Source organism: Adiantum capillus-veneris, chromosome 4, assembly GCF_014529385.1.
Source record: "Adiantum capillus-veneris isolate H3 chromosome 4, ASM1452938v2, whole genome shotgun sequence".
NCBI classification, from domain to species: Eukaryota; Viridiplantae; Streptophyta; class Polypodiopsida; order Polypodiales; family Pteridaceae; genus Adiantum; species Adiantum capillus-veneris.
Genome location: NC_140934.1, coordinates 48,853,618 through 48,867,852, shown reverse-complemented (window position 1 = coordinate 48,867,852; position 14,235 = coordinate 48,853,618). Strand labels below are relative to the sequence as shown.

The window sequence follows — 14,235 nt, the reverse complement described above, 5'->3', positions numbered from 1 at the left end:
CCTCGTAGGCAAACACTCTGTGGTTGGAAGTGCTAGCACTCTCTAGCCTAAAGATTAAAATAAAAATATCTTGCGCTCTATAAGGAATAGTGGTTTTATTGGGCCCAATGGGAGGAGGATCTCTTCAAGTACTTACACTTCCACAGTGACTTCAAGAAAAAACTAATGCTGGTGTGGAATGGCCTCTCCACAGCATAGGTTTCTTCAAGGCAGTTTTGTCTTCCTTTTACGGAAATAAAATGTTCTTTCTAAGAGAAATATTGGAAAAAATTCTCATGCAAATCAAATTCAAAGCCAGGCTAAATATATAAAACTCTTCAGAATTTCTAAAATTCCCATCTATGTGCTTAATAGGAAAACAACAAAAGTAGCGTTTCTAAAATTCCCTTCAATGTGCTAAAGTTGAAAATAATGAAAGAAATTTAACGCTATGTTTGGCCATTGCTAAACTCAGGAGTCTCACGCTTTTGCTTTGAACTTTTCTGGCTTCTTTAGCATGTTCTTGAATACAAACGAGCCACATACAATTATAATACTATCATGCATATTATAAACGACCTACATTAGTTGTAAGGTATGAACCAGATTCCACTTATGATGATTTTGATGGTTTTATAAAAGTCTCACTTGGTTGAGAGCCTTAATGGAATTATTTCTGCCATGGGTACTAACTGAGACATTCTTGAAATTAGCCTAGCAATTAGGACCATCACCAAAAATTAATACTATTTCTGGCTACTGACAAATGAAAGACTTAATCCCTCTCTCCGATACAATGTTACTCTAGATAACGTTATCTCAAAAGTGGGATAGCACACTGTGATCTGCAGGAAGAGCAGCAAACATTCAAGCAAAAGGGACTTATAGTCATACAGAAAAACAAGAAAGTTTCTCCAAAAGACCTTATTGTGGAATATGTACCTTCAAAGGGGAGAACGCAAATGTAACAACTGCATTTGATGCAAAGTTCAAAAGCACTGCAATGCTTAACGCCCGTCCTCGTGTTCGTAGCGGAAAGATTTCAGATACCATAAGCCATGATATAGGGCCAAAAGAAACCTGAGTCATGAAAAATCAGCCAGAGGTACAAGTATTGAATAAGAAGGCCCTTAGGTGGTCTTACCTGGTAAGAGCCAACATAAAGTAGGAGGGCAACGACTGCCAAAGCGGATGCACCTTGAGCAAAAGCATAATACAATGCCAGAAGGAACAAAGCACATATCTACATGATCGGTTGAAGAAACAAAGAATCAATCAGTTTCAAGAGCTACAAACAAAACTCAGAAGTAAAAGGAACCCTTCAGCCTCCAAGACAATGTCACTTACAAGGCCACTCACACCTCCAATTAGCAAGGGTCGTCGACCTAATTTATCAACTTTCCAGACAGCAAACAGTGTCATCAATAACTGCACATGACAAAAATATGCTCACATGTGTGTCCATGCACAAATCAACAGCCCATGCACATACATGCAACTGTCTGCATGCACAAACCTTCACAAGCACTCTATTTCTTGAAAGAATAAACTCAAAGAGACAATGGATCACAGACTAAATGCAAAAATACACTCGCATCCCTATCATAAGCATCTAAAATACAGTTTCACTCACAAAAAGCGAAATTTGAAAACAGCAGCCAGCCTGGTCACATAGGCGGTGCAGGAACTACGATGTCAGGTGAAATGAGAACCTTTTTTAAAAAATTGATCTCAAAGGAGGCAAAAGATCAACAGTGCCTAATGGTCACAACATTGCTGTGGTTCTCAACCTTTTTCATTTGTCTAAAGCAATCGTAATGACAATTTTAGATCGTACTGGCCCACAATACCAAAACACATGCCAGCCCTTTGTTTAAGCATCTCCAGATCCACATGGATCTGATACAGCTACTTTGTCACCGATGAAGATATGGCAAGGTGAGAATCCAAAAGACTCTTTACTACATCATTTTCTCTACTATGAATTCCTTGTCATCCATCTTCCTACATGTTTCCCAGCATCATCATCTTGAAGAGCCTGATTACATTCATACTCCTCACCAGGTTGCATTACTGTAATTTCTGCTCTATGAAGGACTTTTAGAGTTGTTGGTCCACAAATAAAACTCGGCCTAGGGAAAGCTTTGTGCTTAACCAGAAAAAAAAGTTCGTTTTAGAAATGTGGACAACTGCAAACACAACTGAGAGTAGGCCAAACAGAGCTCATAATGTCCACAATAGGATATACCAGAAAGTAAATTTTTTAAACCTCTTATGTTTTTGAGAAAAGGAAAGATAAATATACCTTGAAGAATCCCAAGATTACTGACACTCTTGTGGCATCAGAAGCAGCAGAAAACCCTGCACTCTACTTGTAAAAAATTATAGCAATTTAGTTCTCCCAATTTTCAATGAAACTGGCTATCATAAAGAAGGCCTATTTTCAAAAGTAACCTGAAAGATGGAGGCCGCATAATAGAGAACACTTGGTTGTCCAGTAATCTAGAAGCCAACAGATAAGAGTGAGATCAGTCGCACAATAAGTACTATAATACATGAGAGGAAAACCAACAAATACCTGCTGAAACAAGACAAGACCTCCTCCTATTATGAGAGCCTTGAGACTCGAACCTTCAAATATCTCCAAAAAGCTTGCTTCATCATGCACAGACTGTAAAGACTGTAATGTCTCCTCAACTTGACTAGAAATTGCATGCTCCTCAATTTCTTTTCCTCTCAGTCTGCGAAGGGCTGCCATGGCTTTTTCCTGTGATACCTTCATATCTGCCTTTCCTTTGCAAGCACGCAAGAGTAACCAGCGGGGCGATGAAGGCAACCACCACATACCGACTGCCACCACAACAGCTATAGGTGCACCGACACCATACGTAATCCGCCACCCTCCAACCGTGTCAACAGTCAAATACCCAGTAAGATAACCAAGCTGTAAGAGCAAACTTTTTGTTTTAAACTCTTCTGTCATATAAAGCATGTTGTTGCTATCAAAGGCCTTACCAGCATTCCTAAGACTATCAAGCCCTCTTTCATTGAAACTAACGTGCCACGGATCTCTTCCGGACAAGTCTCTGCGATGTACATTGGGGCTCCATGCATAGCCTGAAACATAATAGAGAAAAATATGACTTTCTTGAGGCGTAGGAGGTAACAATTCAAGAATAAACACATGGACTTCTAACTACAGCACTTTGTATTTTCAAGCATTAGACCGTGAGAGCTAAATACATACACTTATCAAAAGCTCATCTGACTCCATGACAAAGCTCACATATCCCGGTTTGTAGTACCAATTTCCCGATTAAAAATAAAAAATCCCAGTTGTAATTCCATTGGACCTTGGTTGTCAAGGCGTTTAGTTATAAATCCTGGAGAATACCCTAGATTTTAGCATAAATCCTGGTTGTATGACTAATTTGCTATTAAAAAACATGGCCAACAAAACGGTTTTTTCGAGCGCTGCTCCATGATTTGTTCTTCTTGTTCCATTTTTCAACCCTCACCTGCAAGTACCTTATTGTCTAGACTTGCATGATCTTGTTTGAACCTAGTTTGGGTACTCTCTAAAACTTGTTTGATATGGATTAAACTTATTGGATCTAATTGGTATCTCCCTGAGCTTGTTTGGACTAGGTGGTAAAAATCCACCTTAGGGCCTTAGGTGGATGAACTTGCTGGTAAGCTCGTCCTGGGCAGACCGGAAGAGAGAACCAGCTGAGCCGAGCCAACACATGAAGAAAGGACCCCCAAATCCGGCTGCAAAATCCCGTAAAACACGATGAGATATACGCCTAAAAATCCCGCGGAAAACGTGGTTGACGTGAAGCTGCTGCAGGGGTTTATTGGCATCAACTTTTAAAACTTTGACTTTTGGGCTTTTGAGGGCGATAGCTTTCGATAGTCGCTTGACTTTTGAGCTTTAAGGCTCCTTGTAAAGGAGATGGCCAAGGGTGTTATTCACTCACCGGATCCACACTGCACACATAACATGATACAAGCCATACTCACGCACAAACGAGCGTAGAGAGCGGACATCAGACTCACCTCCTAGACATAGAGCCAATACGAGCTCACCCCCGAGCCTGGGAGCCTACAACCAACGAGCTAGCCTCTACCACAAGGGCTAGTGTCCCATACCACCAAGCCCACACCGATACAAGTGTGCGGATAGAGCTACCAAGGGCCTAGACTCCAAGTGTGATGATCACACAAGATAGCTCACAAATGAGACGTTGGTCCTATTCATAGGACTTCTTGACCGACCTTCTTAACCTCCTCTCAACTAAGGGTGCGTTCACATGCAGGGTCGGTTCACACTGGCCGGATATAGCTCATGCCTCCATCCTGATGTCTGGGGACATAAAACTTCCCCCCTTATTTTTAATTGTTGTCCTCAACAATATCCTCAATTACGAAACCAAGGAAGCGACTCTTCAACTAGCACACTGAGTCCCAAGTAGCTTGACTTAGGTCGATGCTTCCACTTGATCAAATACTCAAGGTAAGAGGTCTTTCAAGATCGCTTGACCCTTTGATCAAGAACCAATTTGGGTTCAAGTGGAATAAGAAGAGTGTTATCCTGCGAACTCGCGACTTCCTCCGGAGGAACCACTTGTTCATCCTATCCCAACCGCTCCTTCTAGCACCTAGCGTGGAACATGGGATGGTCAGTAACATTGGAGGGTAGATCCAAATTGTAGGAGAAATCACTAATCTTCTTGATAATTTGGAGTGGCCCACAATATCGCGAAGATAACTTTGAGCATTGACCAATACGAATCGTTCAGAATCCTTCATTACCTTAAGGTAAACCCACATCCCCTGCTAGAGATCAAAAGGCTATTGATGCTCGTCAGCATAAAAGGTAGCCCTATGCTTGCCCACAAGAAGCCCCGCTTACACATATCTTCTTGCCCACAACAGCCCCCTGACGAGCCATCATCGCCTTGCAAGTTTCCATCTTGCGTCGCATTGCACCCCTTCGATGATCCCTTCTAACTACCTCCTACATGCAAACCTTTGTAGTCTTCCTTCAAGCGGTGTATGCAATAATTTGACCTCTCACCTTTCTTCCTGTTTTGTATGATTGCACAAGCTTGGTTTTCCTCTCAGCATGGAATCAGATCACCTTACAAGAGGGAGAGAAACAGAAGGCGAGAATGTGGTCCGGGTAGGAAACCCTGATGCTAGTTGCACTCACCCCAATCCTGAATGGTGAATGCAATCACCGCTGACTACAATTGCCCAAAATACCCCTATTGTTCCATCGCTTGACCTTCACTCAAGAGGATTGACCCACATTAAGTTTTTGTCACCAACTGACACAGCCTTGAAGCTTGTGTGCCATTCAGACGCTTGCAGAAGAGGCGACAGACTTAGCTTAAGCAATCTTGGAAGAGAGAGAGAGAGAGAGAGAGAGAGAGAGAGAGAGAGAGAGAGAGAGACGAATAGCATGCCCATAGCGGAATTAGTGAGAGAGAGAGAGAGAGAGAGAGAGAGAGAGAGAGAGAGTCAATGTTGGTAAGTGTTAGGTGCAGCGGAATGAATGTTGTATTTTCTCAGATTAGTGATCTTTATTGCTCAAGGTTCCTTTTAGTTCTTAGGGAAAGAGAGAGCTTTCCGTCTTATGGAGAATGCTATGATCACAAACAAAGTGAGTGGATATTGTGCGTGCAAGTGAATGAGACTAAGAGAAGGAGAGAGAAGAGATACGACACCCGAAAGGTTGTAAAACCCTCCTCTGAAGGCCCCACTCTCGTCGGCGAGAGTGGTCTACTTTGATTGCACAAAGGTGTACAATGCGTATGCAATGGACTGATGCAATGGGACTATGCCGATGACGACGACGGCGACTTGGTGGCTGAAATCTGAGATCTTCTAACTGCTGAATTTCGGGACTGTTTCGGTGGCTGAAAATGTCTGTTTTGGCTGTGTTTTTACGGCTGAAAATGGGGGAACATCTGCAACCAATCTGGGGCTGATCTTCTACGGTGTCATAGGATGAAATCTGCTGAACTTGGCTGCGTTTTGCTGCTGTCCTTGCGACTGGGAAACGCTGATGGTGCTGCTGCGATTAGGGCTGAAAACATTGGCACTTGCAACCCAAAAACGCTAGAGAAGCCTTGTAAAAAACGCTACTTCTGCTGCTTTGCTTGGCGAGGAAGCTTGGTGTAAAAACGCTAGATGAAAGGGGTATAACACGATGGTTGTCTGCTCGAAAACGCCAGGCCAATGGACTTGATGGAGATATTGTTGCTATGGAAGAAAAACGCCCAAGGTGGGAACTTGCCCGGCGAGGATGGGATCCAAAAACGTTGGGGGTACTGGGGGGTACTGCTGAGAAGTTGCCTGTTGAGCGGGAAGCTCCTGCTGTTGCTGCCTCTTCTACCAGAAAGTGCTAACTTGGGTTTGCTTATATATTAACTTAGCAAAATTGCACTACCTACTTTTGTTGGAAAGTCACTTAAAAATAAAAAGTGAAAATAACCAAAAATAGGAAAATAGACTAAATGCACTGGAAAATTCCCCTAACTGATGCTAATGGATTCTGATGGGAATTCCGATGATCATGTTGTGTGCAACCGGAGGATATGCATCTATGCTAAGTGACTGGGCATGCACGGTCTACGAATAGACTCACAAAAGTGCCAGATCACTTCTAATTTAGACTTGACTGGATTGACTGAACCCTGGTCATGTTGTAGCTTGTCCACGGACACATAGGGTTGGATGTGTCACGTGACAGTAAGAGACGGAATCTTCTACACTATTAAAGAGTTGCAGCCCCTTCGATCCTAAAAGGTTGATTATTTACATATGTCAGCCCGAAAATAAAAAGGGCCTTTATGATTACTATTGCAACTTGTTTATGGAACTAGCCTACCGAGTGTGAATATGACTCATGAGTCTTCTCTCCATAATGAGAGGCCATGTGAATATATTTGCTTGTCTTCTTAATGAGTATCTTCTGTCTCCACCAACCAATCAAAAAATTGTGCATTTTTTAAATATAATCTTCCCTTTTTCATTAGCACAAAGGGGAGGTATCACTAAGGCCTCACCTCTTAGGAGCAGGCCAAAAAGTGAATAAGGGAAAAATTGACACTTACGTGCAAAACTTGGAAAAGCGCGCGCACCAAATGAAGGAGCCGCCTTTGCGCACATACCCCACACCACCCTATGCACATGCATGCATTGTCACACATGCTGCCCACTACTGGTCACCCTCAACGTCACGTGGGCCTGCCACCCCTCAGCGTGGCCTCACGCTCGTTGTGCATGGGCTGCCTTGCGCACTACTGCTGCCCTATGCAGCCCTGCCCAACGCATCTCTGCACTAGGCCAGCTGACCTCATAGGGGACTTCACCCACAGCAAGTTGCCATGGGCCACCAGCGGGTTGCTCCAAGACTTTTCGTCCACGCCTGACTGCAGGAGAGTGAAAATGAGAGCGACACTCATGCCGGTTGTAGCACCAATAATATCTCAAATTGATCTCAGGCTACCTAGCCACGAGAATACTCCCGCAATGCAGCACAAATCATAAAAGCTCTCTACAAAGCATATTCAATGAAATCCAAAACCTTTCACTGTTTTGCATACGAGGGATTGGCATGTCCTAGGAGTGGCTGGCTCCTAAGGGCAACCTCACGTCCTAGGAGTGGCTTGCACCGAAGGGGAACCTGATGCATAAACTCACAGAGGGAAAAAAAGCAATACAGACCCCAAGCATTCGTGAAACCATGCATCCATGTGACGACTACTAGCAACCTCCACACACGAAAATCCACAAAAGACAAGCATAAAAAACGAATCTACCATAGATTTTCACCATTGGCTTGCGTGCACCCTCCTTGCTCCCGCCCTTGCTAGTGACATCCCATACCATCCTACGAGGGTTTGCATAGGAGGGATTGCCATGTCCTAGGAGCGGCTGGCTTCGAAGGGCAACCTCATGCATACACTCATACGTAGATGGAAAAACAGTAACACACAGCCCAAGCATTCGTGAAAACAATCGGCACACCATGCATCCATGTGACAACTGCTAGCAACAACCTCCACACACAAAATTCCACGAAAGACGAGCATAAAAAACGAATATACCACAGATTTTCATCATCGGCTTGCGTGCTACCACTCTTGCTAGTGACGTCACATACCATCCTATTCACGAATGGGGGAACATGTCAAGTTGGGGCATCCTACCCACAGGAGCTCTAATGGTTCAATGCATATTGGCACGCCCTATTGAAAACAAGAATGGCTTTGATATCAATGTTAGTCCCGCCAAATCCATTCTGCACACACGGCGTGACACAAGCCATACTCACGCATAAACGAGCGTAAAGAGCGGACATCACAGCCATAGAACCAATACGGGCTCACCCCTAATCTTGGGAGCCTACAACCACCGCCGAACAGCCTAGCCTCTACCACAAGGGCCGGTATCCCATACCACCAACCCCACACCAATACGGGCGTGCACATAGAGCTACCAAGGACCTAGAGTCCAAAGTGTGGTGATCACATGAGATGGCTCACAAATGAGACGCCCCTCTTAACCTCCCTTCAACTAAGGGTGCGTTCACACGCAGGGTCAGTCCATATTACAAGCATAGTTCAGCTGCCCTATCGCAAACGGCAGCGCATACGAATTGTCACATGCACATCTAACCTTATGTATACGTGGACAAGCTACTTCATGACAAGGGTTCAATCCGGTTCAGTCAGTCTAGAATAGGAAGTGATCTGTCACTTTTGTGAGTCTATTCGCAGACCGTGCATGTCCAGACACTTAAGAGTAGATGCATATCCTGTGGTTGCACATAGCATGATTATCAAATTTCCATCAGAACCCATCAGTAGCATTTTTACAGTGCATAGACCTATTTTCCCTATTTTTGAAATTTTTCACTTATTATTTTTTAAGTGACTTTTGTTGGGAACTGGGTAGAGTAAATTCACTAAGCCAGTATATAAGAAAACCTAGCGCTAGCACTTTCTAGTAGAAGAGGCAGCAGGACCCTGTGTTCATCAGGCAATTTCTCAACAAGACCCCCCAGCAGAAGACCTAGCGTTTTGCACATGCATGCCTAGCGTTTTTCAACAAGACAGCAGCTTGGCGTTTTTGCACAGCAGATCAGCCCCGGCGACAACACGACACAGCAGATCAACCCTAGCATTCGTAGATTCCACAGTAGACAGCAGATCAGCCCTAGCGTTAGCAGATTTCCACAAGCAGAACAGTTTTCAGCCCTAGCGTTTTTGGTTTGCAGATCAGCCTCGGCGTTTGCAGATTCATCGCGATGGTTTCACCAGAAGCACCAGCGTTTTTAGTTTTCAGCGTTTAGACACAGCAGCAGAAGTCCCAAACCTCGCAGACCTCACCATCCCGCAGCAATTCCTCGCCGCATGAAAACGCAGATTTCAGCATCTGCGTTTTCAGCACGCGTCGTCGCATCATCGCCATCGACATCATCACAGACATGGAGTCAGAATTCAGCAGATAAAGGCTTGCAGATTTCAGCCCGTCTCGTCGTCGTCGACATCGTCGGCAAGCCCCAAGCATTGTAGAGATTTGAGCAATCAATAGTAGACCACTCTCGCCATAGAGAGTGGGGCCTTTGGAGGAGGGTTTGACAACATTCTAGTGTCGTATTCTTCTCTCTCTATCTCTCAGTCTCAACACCTTCATTCACAGTGTTTATCCACTTTGTTTGTGATCACTTGCACTCTCTCATTAAAGGAACGGAACGCTCTCCCTTTTGTAAGTAAAAGGAACCTTGAGCACAGTTCGGAGCACTCATCTTGAGCAAGGTTCAACATTCACTTCCGCTGCACCTTACGCAAATAATCAAAAAGCTGAAAGTAAATAGAATATTGATAATAAGAGACGAGGGAGAAGATCTACACAGTATTGGGGACAAAAAGATGGTACGAAAAGCAACCTCCGTACTCCGACTTCTAGCGATCAATTGCGGCTCCGACACGGCAGGGTCTCCTTGTGCTGGCGCTGACAGAACTGTCCAAAGAGGGGCCCTACAGATGCTTTTATAGGCTCCTGGCTACGGCAAGAATAGTCACTACACTTAACCCGACAACAGCATAGGCCAAGGGGCGTTGGAATAGCTGGGAGGAGAGAGAGAGAGAGAGAGAGAGAGAGAGAGAGCTAGCGGCCTCTTTAGAGCGAGGACAGAGATAGATCGCTAGCTGTTATTAGCACATTGGGAGGCGCTTTTGTCCACGTTTTATTTTATGTGGGCAGTCGATTACTCTTTTAAAAAGAGTGTGAACCTGTTCAAAAACTCAATAAAAAACTATGTGAGCTCCTCATTGATGCTATACTGCACTTCCCAGGCGTCCCTGAATCATAGTCATAGGTCATAGGGGATGCCCATTTTTGGGCTTCCCTTCCTCACTTCCATCCCGCCCTCTTTTTTACACTAAAAATCCATTTGAGCCCCGTCCCCTGTCCCCACTCCTCGGGACACATCCCTTGTGACTATGCCCTGATGCCACCTCATGCACAAATGCAAGGCAGACATAGATTTCCTCGTCTGCATCTTTAAGCGTAATCTTTTACCAAGTTCAAATTTCCTCCCAGACCAATGAAATATTCCCTATCCCATGCTCCCATCACCCATCCTGTGACGCATCGGGAATATCCATTCCCCGGTCCACCCCACCGAACTTACTGAGCAACTCCTTCGTGATGTTTAATGTCACCCATCATATGACACATCACAGTTGTCCGTTCTTGATGGCTTTTATCAATTCCAGTAGATTTAAACTTCCTAATTTGTCAGTTCAAGTGTACACATTTAAATAACCTAATTTCATTAAATAGAAATTACTCAAAAAAATAGTCCATCTAGCAACACCCCATCTTGATATTTGGGGGCGCATAAAAAAGGACCTTGAGAGAGTCACTTGGCACTTGTGCAGTTTGCAAACTTTTGGACAGATGGACTTCTCCCTAGGAATTGTACATGCGCATGCCAAACTCATCAGCAATGAATTGTGCATCCAAACAACGATGATGTGATCATGCAACAAGGGATGCAGCAAGAAAAGAAATAGGTATGGTACCAAAGGGAAACCCTACCATATAGAATCTAGATTGAGACAACGGGAAAGACGCTTCAACAAACTCCCCAATCGTAATTTCACACAAAAGAGAGGAGTAATGGGACGCCACTGACGAAGCAGTGTAAGATCTTTCACCTTTGGTATAAGGGTAATGATGTCCAAGGTAAGTGAGGAAGGCATCTAACCAGTGTCAAAAATTTGCTGGAAACCCTAGAGAAAAGGGAAGCATCCCTATAGTCAAGGAAAAACTGCCTATTAAGGCCATCATCCCCCAAACAAGAAGCAGCATCATACCTACAAGAGCATCACGCATCTTGCGGAGTCTAAAGGGCCAACAACGAACTTCTCATCAACGATACGGTGAATGGCTAAATCTCCTCTATGGCACGAAGCATAGCCTCTCTGACCAATAGCGTTGTGAACAACTATGAGTAGAACTCCATAGCAATCTCCGAGGCTGTTCAAATCTGCACATACATGTCCGTTTGTGTCTCACAGAGCACAAAGAGTACTGCAAGGGGAGGGAGTACTACCACGAGCTCTCTCTCAATATAAATGAATCTGCATTAGCAATCCATGTAGAAACTGAGGCATGATGGACAAACTCAAATCTCAATTGTTGTATATGCAAAAGTTCATGTCTGGCTTGCCGCTCTCTCAAAGTGAAAAAACATCATGGGGAAATTGCTCTAATATGCGCTAGATAGAAACCAAAGAGGTATGATACCCACGTTCTTGTGTCTCCAAAAAATACCTGCACGAGGAGGCAACTGCGCTACATGCCGTAGTTGACAAAATAATGCAAGAAGCAAATGATCAATAGGACTGTGTGTAGGCTCTAGAAAGGCACGCCAACGGGGATAACTGTTGCTATTGACTATTTAAGTAATTTCTACTTTATGAAATAATGATATTTAAATATGTGCACTTGAGAATTGGTAAGTTAGGAACTGTAGATCTAAAGATAAAAGCCATCAGGAACGGACATCTCTGATGTGTCATATGATGGGTGACATTAAGCATCGCGAAGCACTTGTTCCATAAGTTTTGTGGGAGAAACCAGGTAATGGGTATTCCCGATGCAAGCATCAGATAGGGAATATTGCGTTGGTCTGAGGAGGAAATCCAAACTGAGTAAGAATTGTGCGTAAAGATGCAAGCACATGAATAAAGATGGGTTCTGAGAAGCTTTGAAGAAAAGCGCGAGGAAGTCTATGTCTGCATAGCATTTGTGCATGAAGTTGCATCCAAGGACGCTTAGGGAGTGTTTGTGTAAGCATTGTTTTCAGCTCATAAGTTTTTATTGACTTTTAAACAGGTTCACACCAATTTTAAAAACTGTCTGGCTGCCCACTTATTGCAGCTACTCACTCAATAAGTGGGCAGCCCACTGATTTAAAAAAAGCACTAAACAAGCTTGGCTATTGTAGCAACAATGGGCCCCTCACTCTCCTTGCTTGGTGTGCACCCTAAGACTCCCCTATGTCAACCTGCCCCTCTAGACAAAAAAAGCAAGGCACCCCCTCCTCCTATTCCTACCAACCCCTGTCTATAAAAGCAATGTACCTAGATGAATCCAGGATAAGCCCAAATTCACCCTTAGATAAAAGTGCAAGGTATAGATGTCACAAACTGGTGACCTAGGACCGGTCCATAAAACTCGCTGGTCAGATGACGTGGCGGACCTCCGGAAATTGTGTCGATAGGCTGACGTGGCAGGCCATACGGATCTCCGCGTTTTATGCTGGTCATGCTGACGTCGCAATGTACGAACGTCCATAAATTACGCTGACTGTTTTTAGCAGCTTTTGGATGGGAGATTGGACCCAAGGGCGCTCACAATGCAGAGCATCTGGACGCAGAGTTTGAGAGCGAGCACCCACGGGAGTTGTACTTTACTCAACGATTAATATAAAAAGAAATACCGAAAGGGGCGCCAGTCTTTGGGGCCAATACCTCGACTTAATTGTGAAGTGTGAATTGTTTTGAAGTGAATCTCTGCTATGTGGCGGTAGAATCTTGACTTGGAGTGTCCAAGTTTGTTATAGTGGTATCAAAGCACAGAAAGATTCTTCTTCTATGGAGGATCCGATCCTTTTTACAATGCGCACAGCTTTTGGGAAAGAATCTTCGTATCGTGACCCCGGACTTATTAGCCACTCCCACCCTTCATACATCGCGCATCAGGCGCGCTCCCTTCTTCATCGCTCTGTCTTACAGTGTCTTACAGGGCATAAAGCCATAAAGAATCCCACATTACACATGGGTTCTCGTGAAGAATCTGACAGAGATGACCTCTCTCGGTGGGAAGGCAAAGAAAAGTTGAAAATCCGGTGCGGGAACTGAAGAAAAGAATGAAGATTTAAGCAAATTTTTTCGGACAAGTTTGCTCGAAAGGAGCACAAGCGTCGACTACAGATTGGCATATGTGTGAACAGATTGATTAAGTACTCCAAGGACGCGAGATTGGCGAGACACCTGAAGAATTACCTGATTGATAAGATTTACTCGAGATGGCGTGTGGCCATTGCTTCTCCTCTCAGGTAGGGAGGAAAGCCGAAAAGACATACGAGTGCAGAAAAGCGGAACCTGTAGTCACAGCAAGGCATGGACAAGCACTCTTGAAAAGAAGCACTTCTACAGAGCCAACCAATATGACTTCCTCACAGACAAGAGCAAGAAAACAAAATAATTCAAAGATGGTGAACACTCAACTACATTTGAATCCTTTTCTGGGTTCCGAGATGCTCGAACATGGAGGTCCACTCTTCTTCTGAGGAAGGAAGCTCCAGTTGCATGGTTGAAATTCAAAAGACTCTTTATTTCTTCTTGGTTGACTCGGGAGTACGAACGAGATATACGAACCACTTGGAATCATCTTCAGATGACCAAGGGAGATTCTTTGGACGCTTATTGCGAGAGATTTTGGAACTCTTTTCTACCAACCTCTTCATTTATGAGGGTTCCTTTAAGGAACAGATTGAGCGGTTTTGTTGCGGACTTCCTACAGAGATCCGAGACTACTGCTTGGAACAAAAGTCGAATTCTATTCAAGAATTGATGGGTCATGCGAAACGGGGTTTTGCGATACATTCCGGAAATTTGACTTACCCCACTGATGAGATCTTGACTCAGAGAACCGAACAGACCT

General features: G+C 44.2%; 1 protein-coding gene across 2 annotated transcripts in view; it reads right to left on the bottom strand.

Moving 5' to 3' along the window:
* LOC147459121 (D-xylose-proton symporter-like 3, chloroplastic) overlaps nt 1-14,235 on the bottom strand; it is a 41,277-nt gene that overhangs the window by 1,483 nt on the left and 25,559 nt on the right. For both annotated transcript variants that reach the window (XM_086510454.1, XM_086510455.1), the window contains 7 exons: nt 2,995-3,096; nt 2,558-2,923; nt 2,434-2,481; nt 2,285-2,347; nt 1,327-1,407; nt 1,124-1,222; nt 922-1,059 (listed from right to left, as the gene is read on the bottom strand). In XM_086510454.1, the coding sequence (XP_086366580.1) occupies nt 922-1,059; nt 1,124-1,222; nt 1,327-1,407; nt 2,285-2,347; nt 2,434-2,481; nt 2,558-2,923; nt 2,995-3,096 (897 nt within the window). The remainder of the gene's footprint in view (nt 1-921; nt 1,060-1,123; nt 1,223-1,326; nt 1,408-2,284; nt 2,348-2,433; nt 2,482-2,557; nt 2,924-2,994; nt 3,097-14,235) is intronic.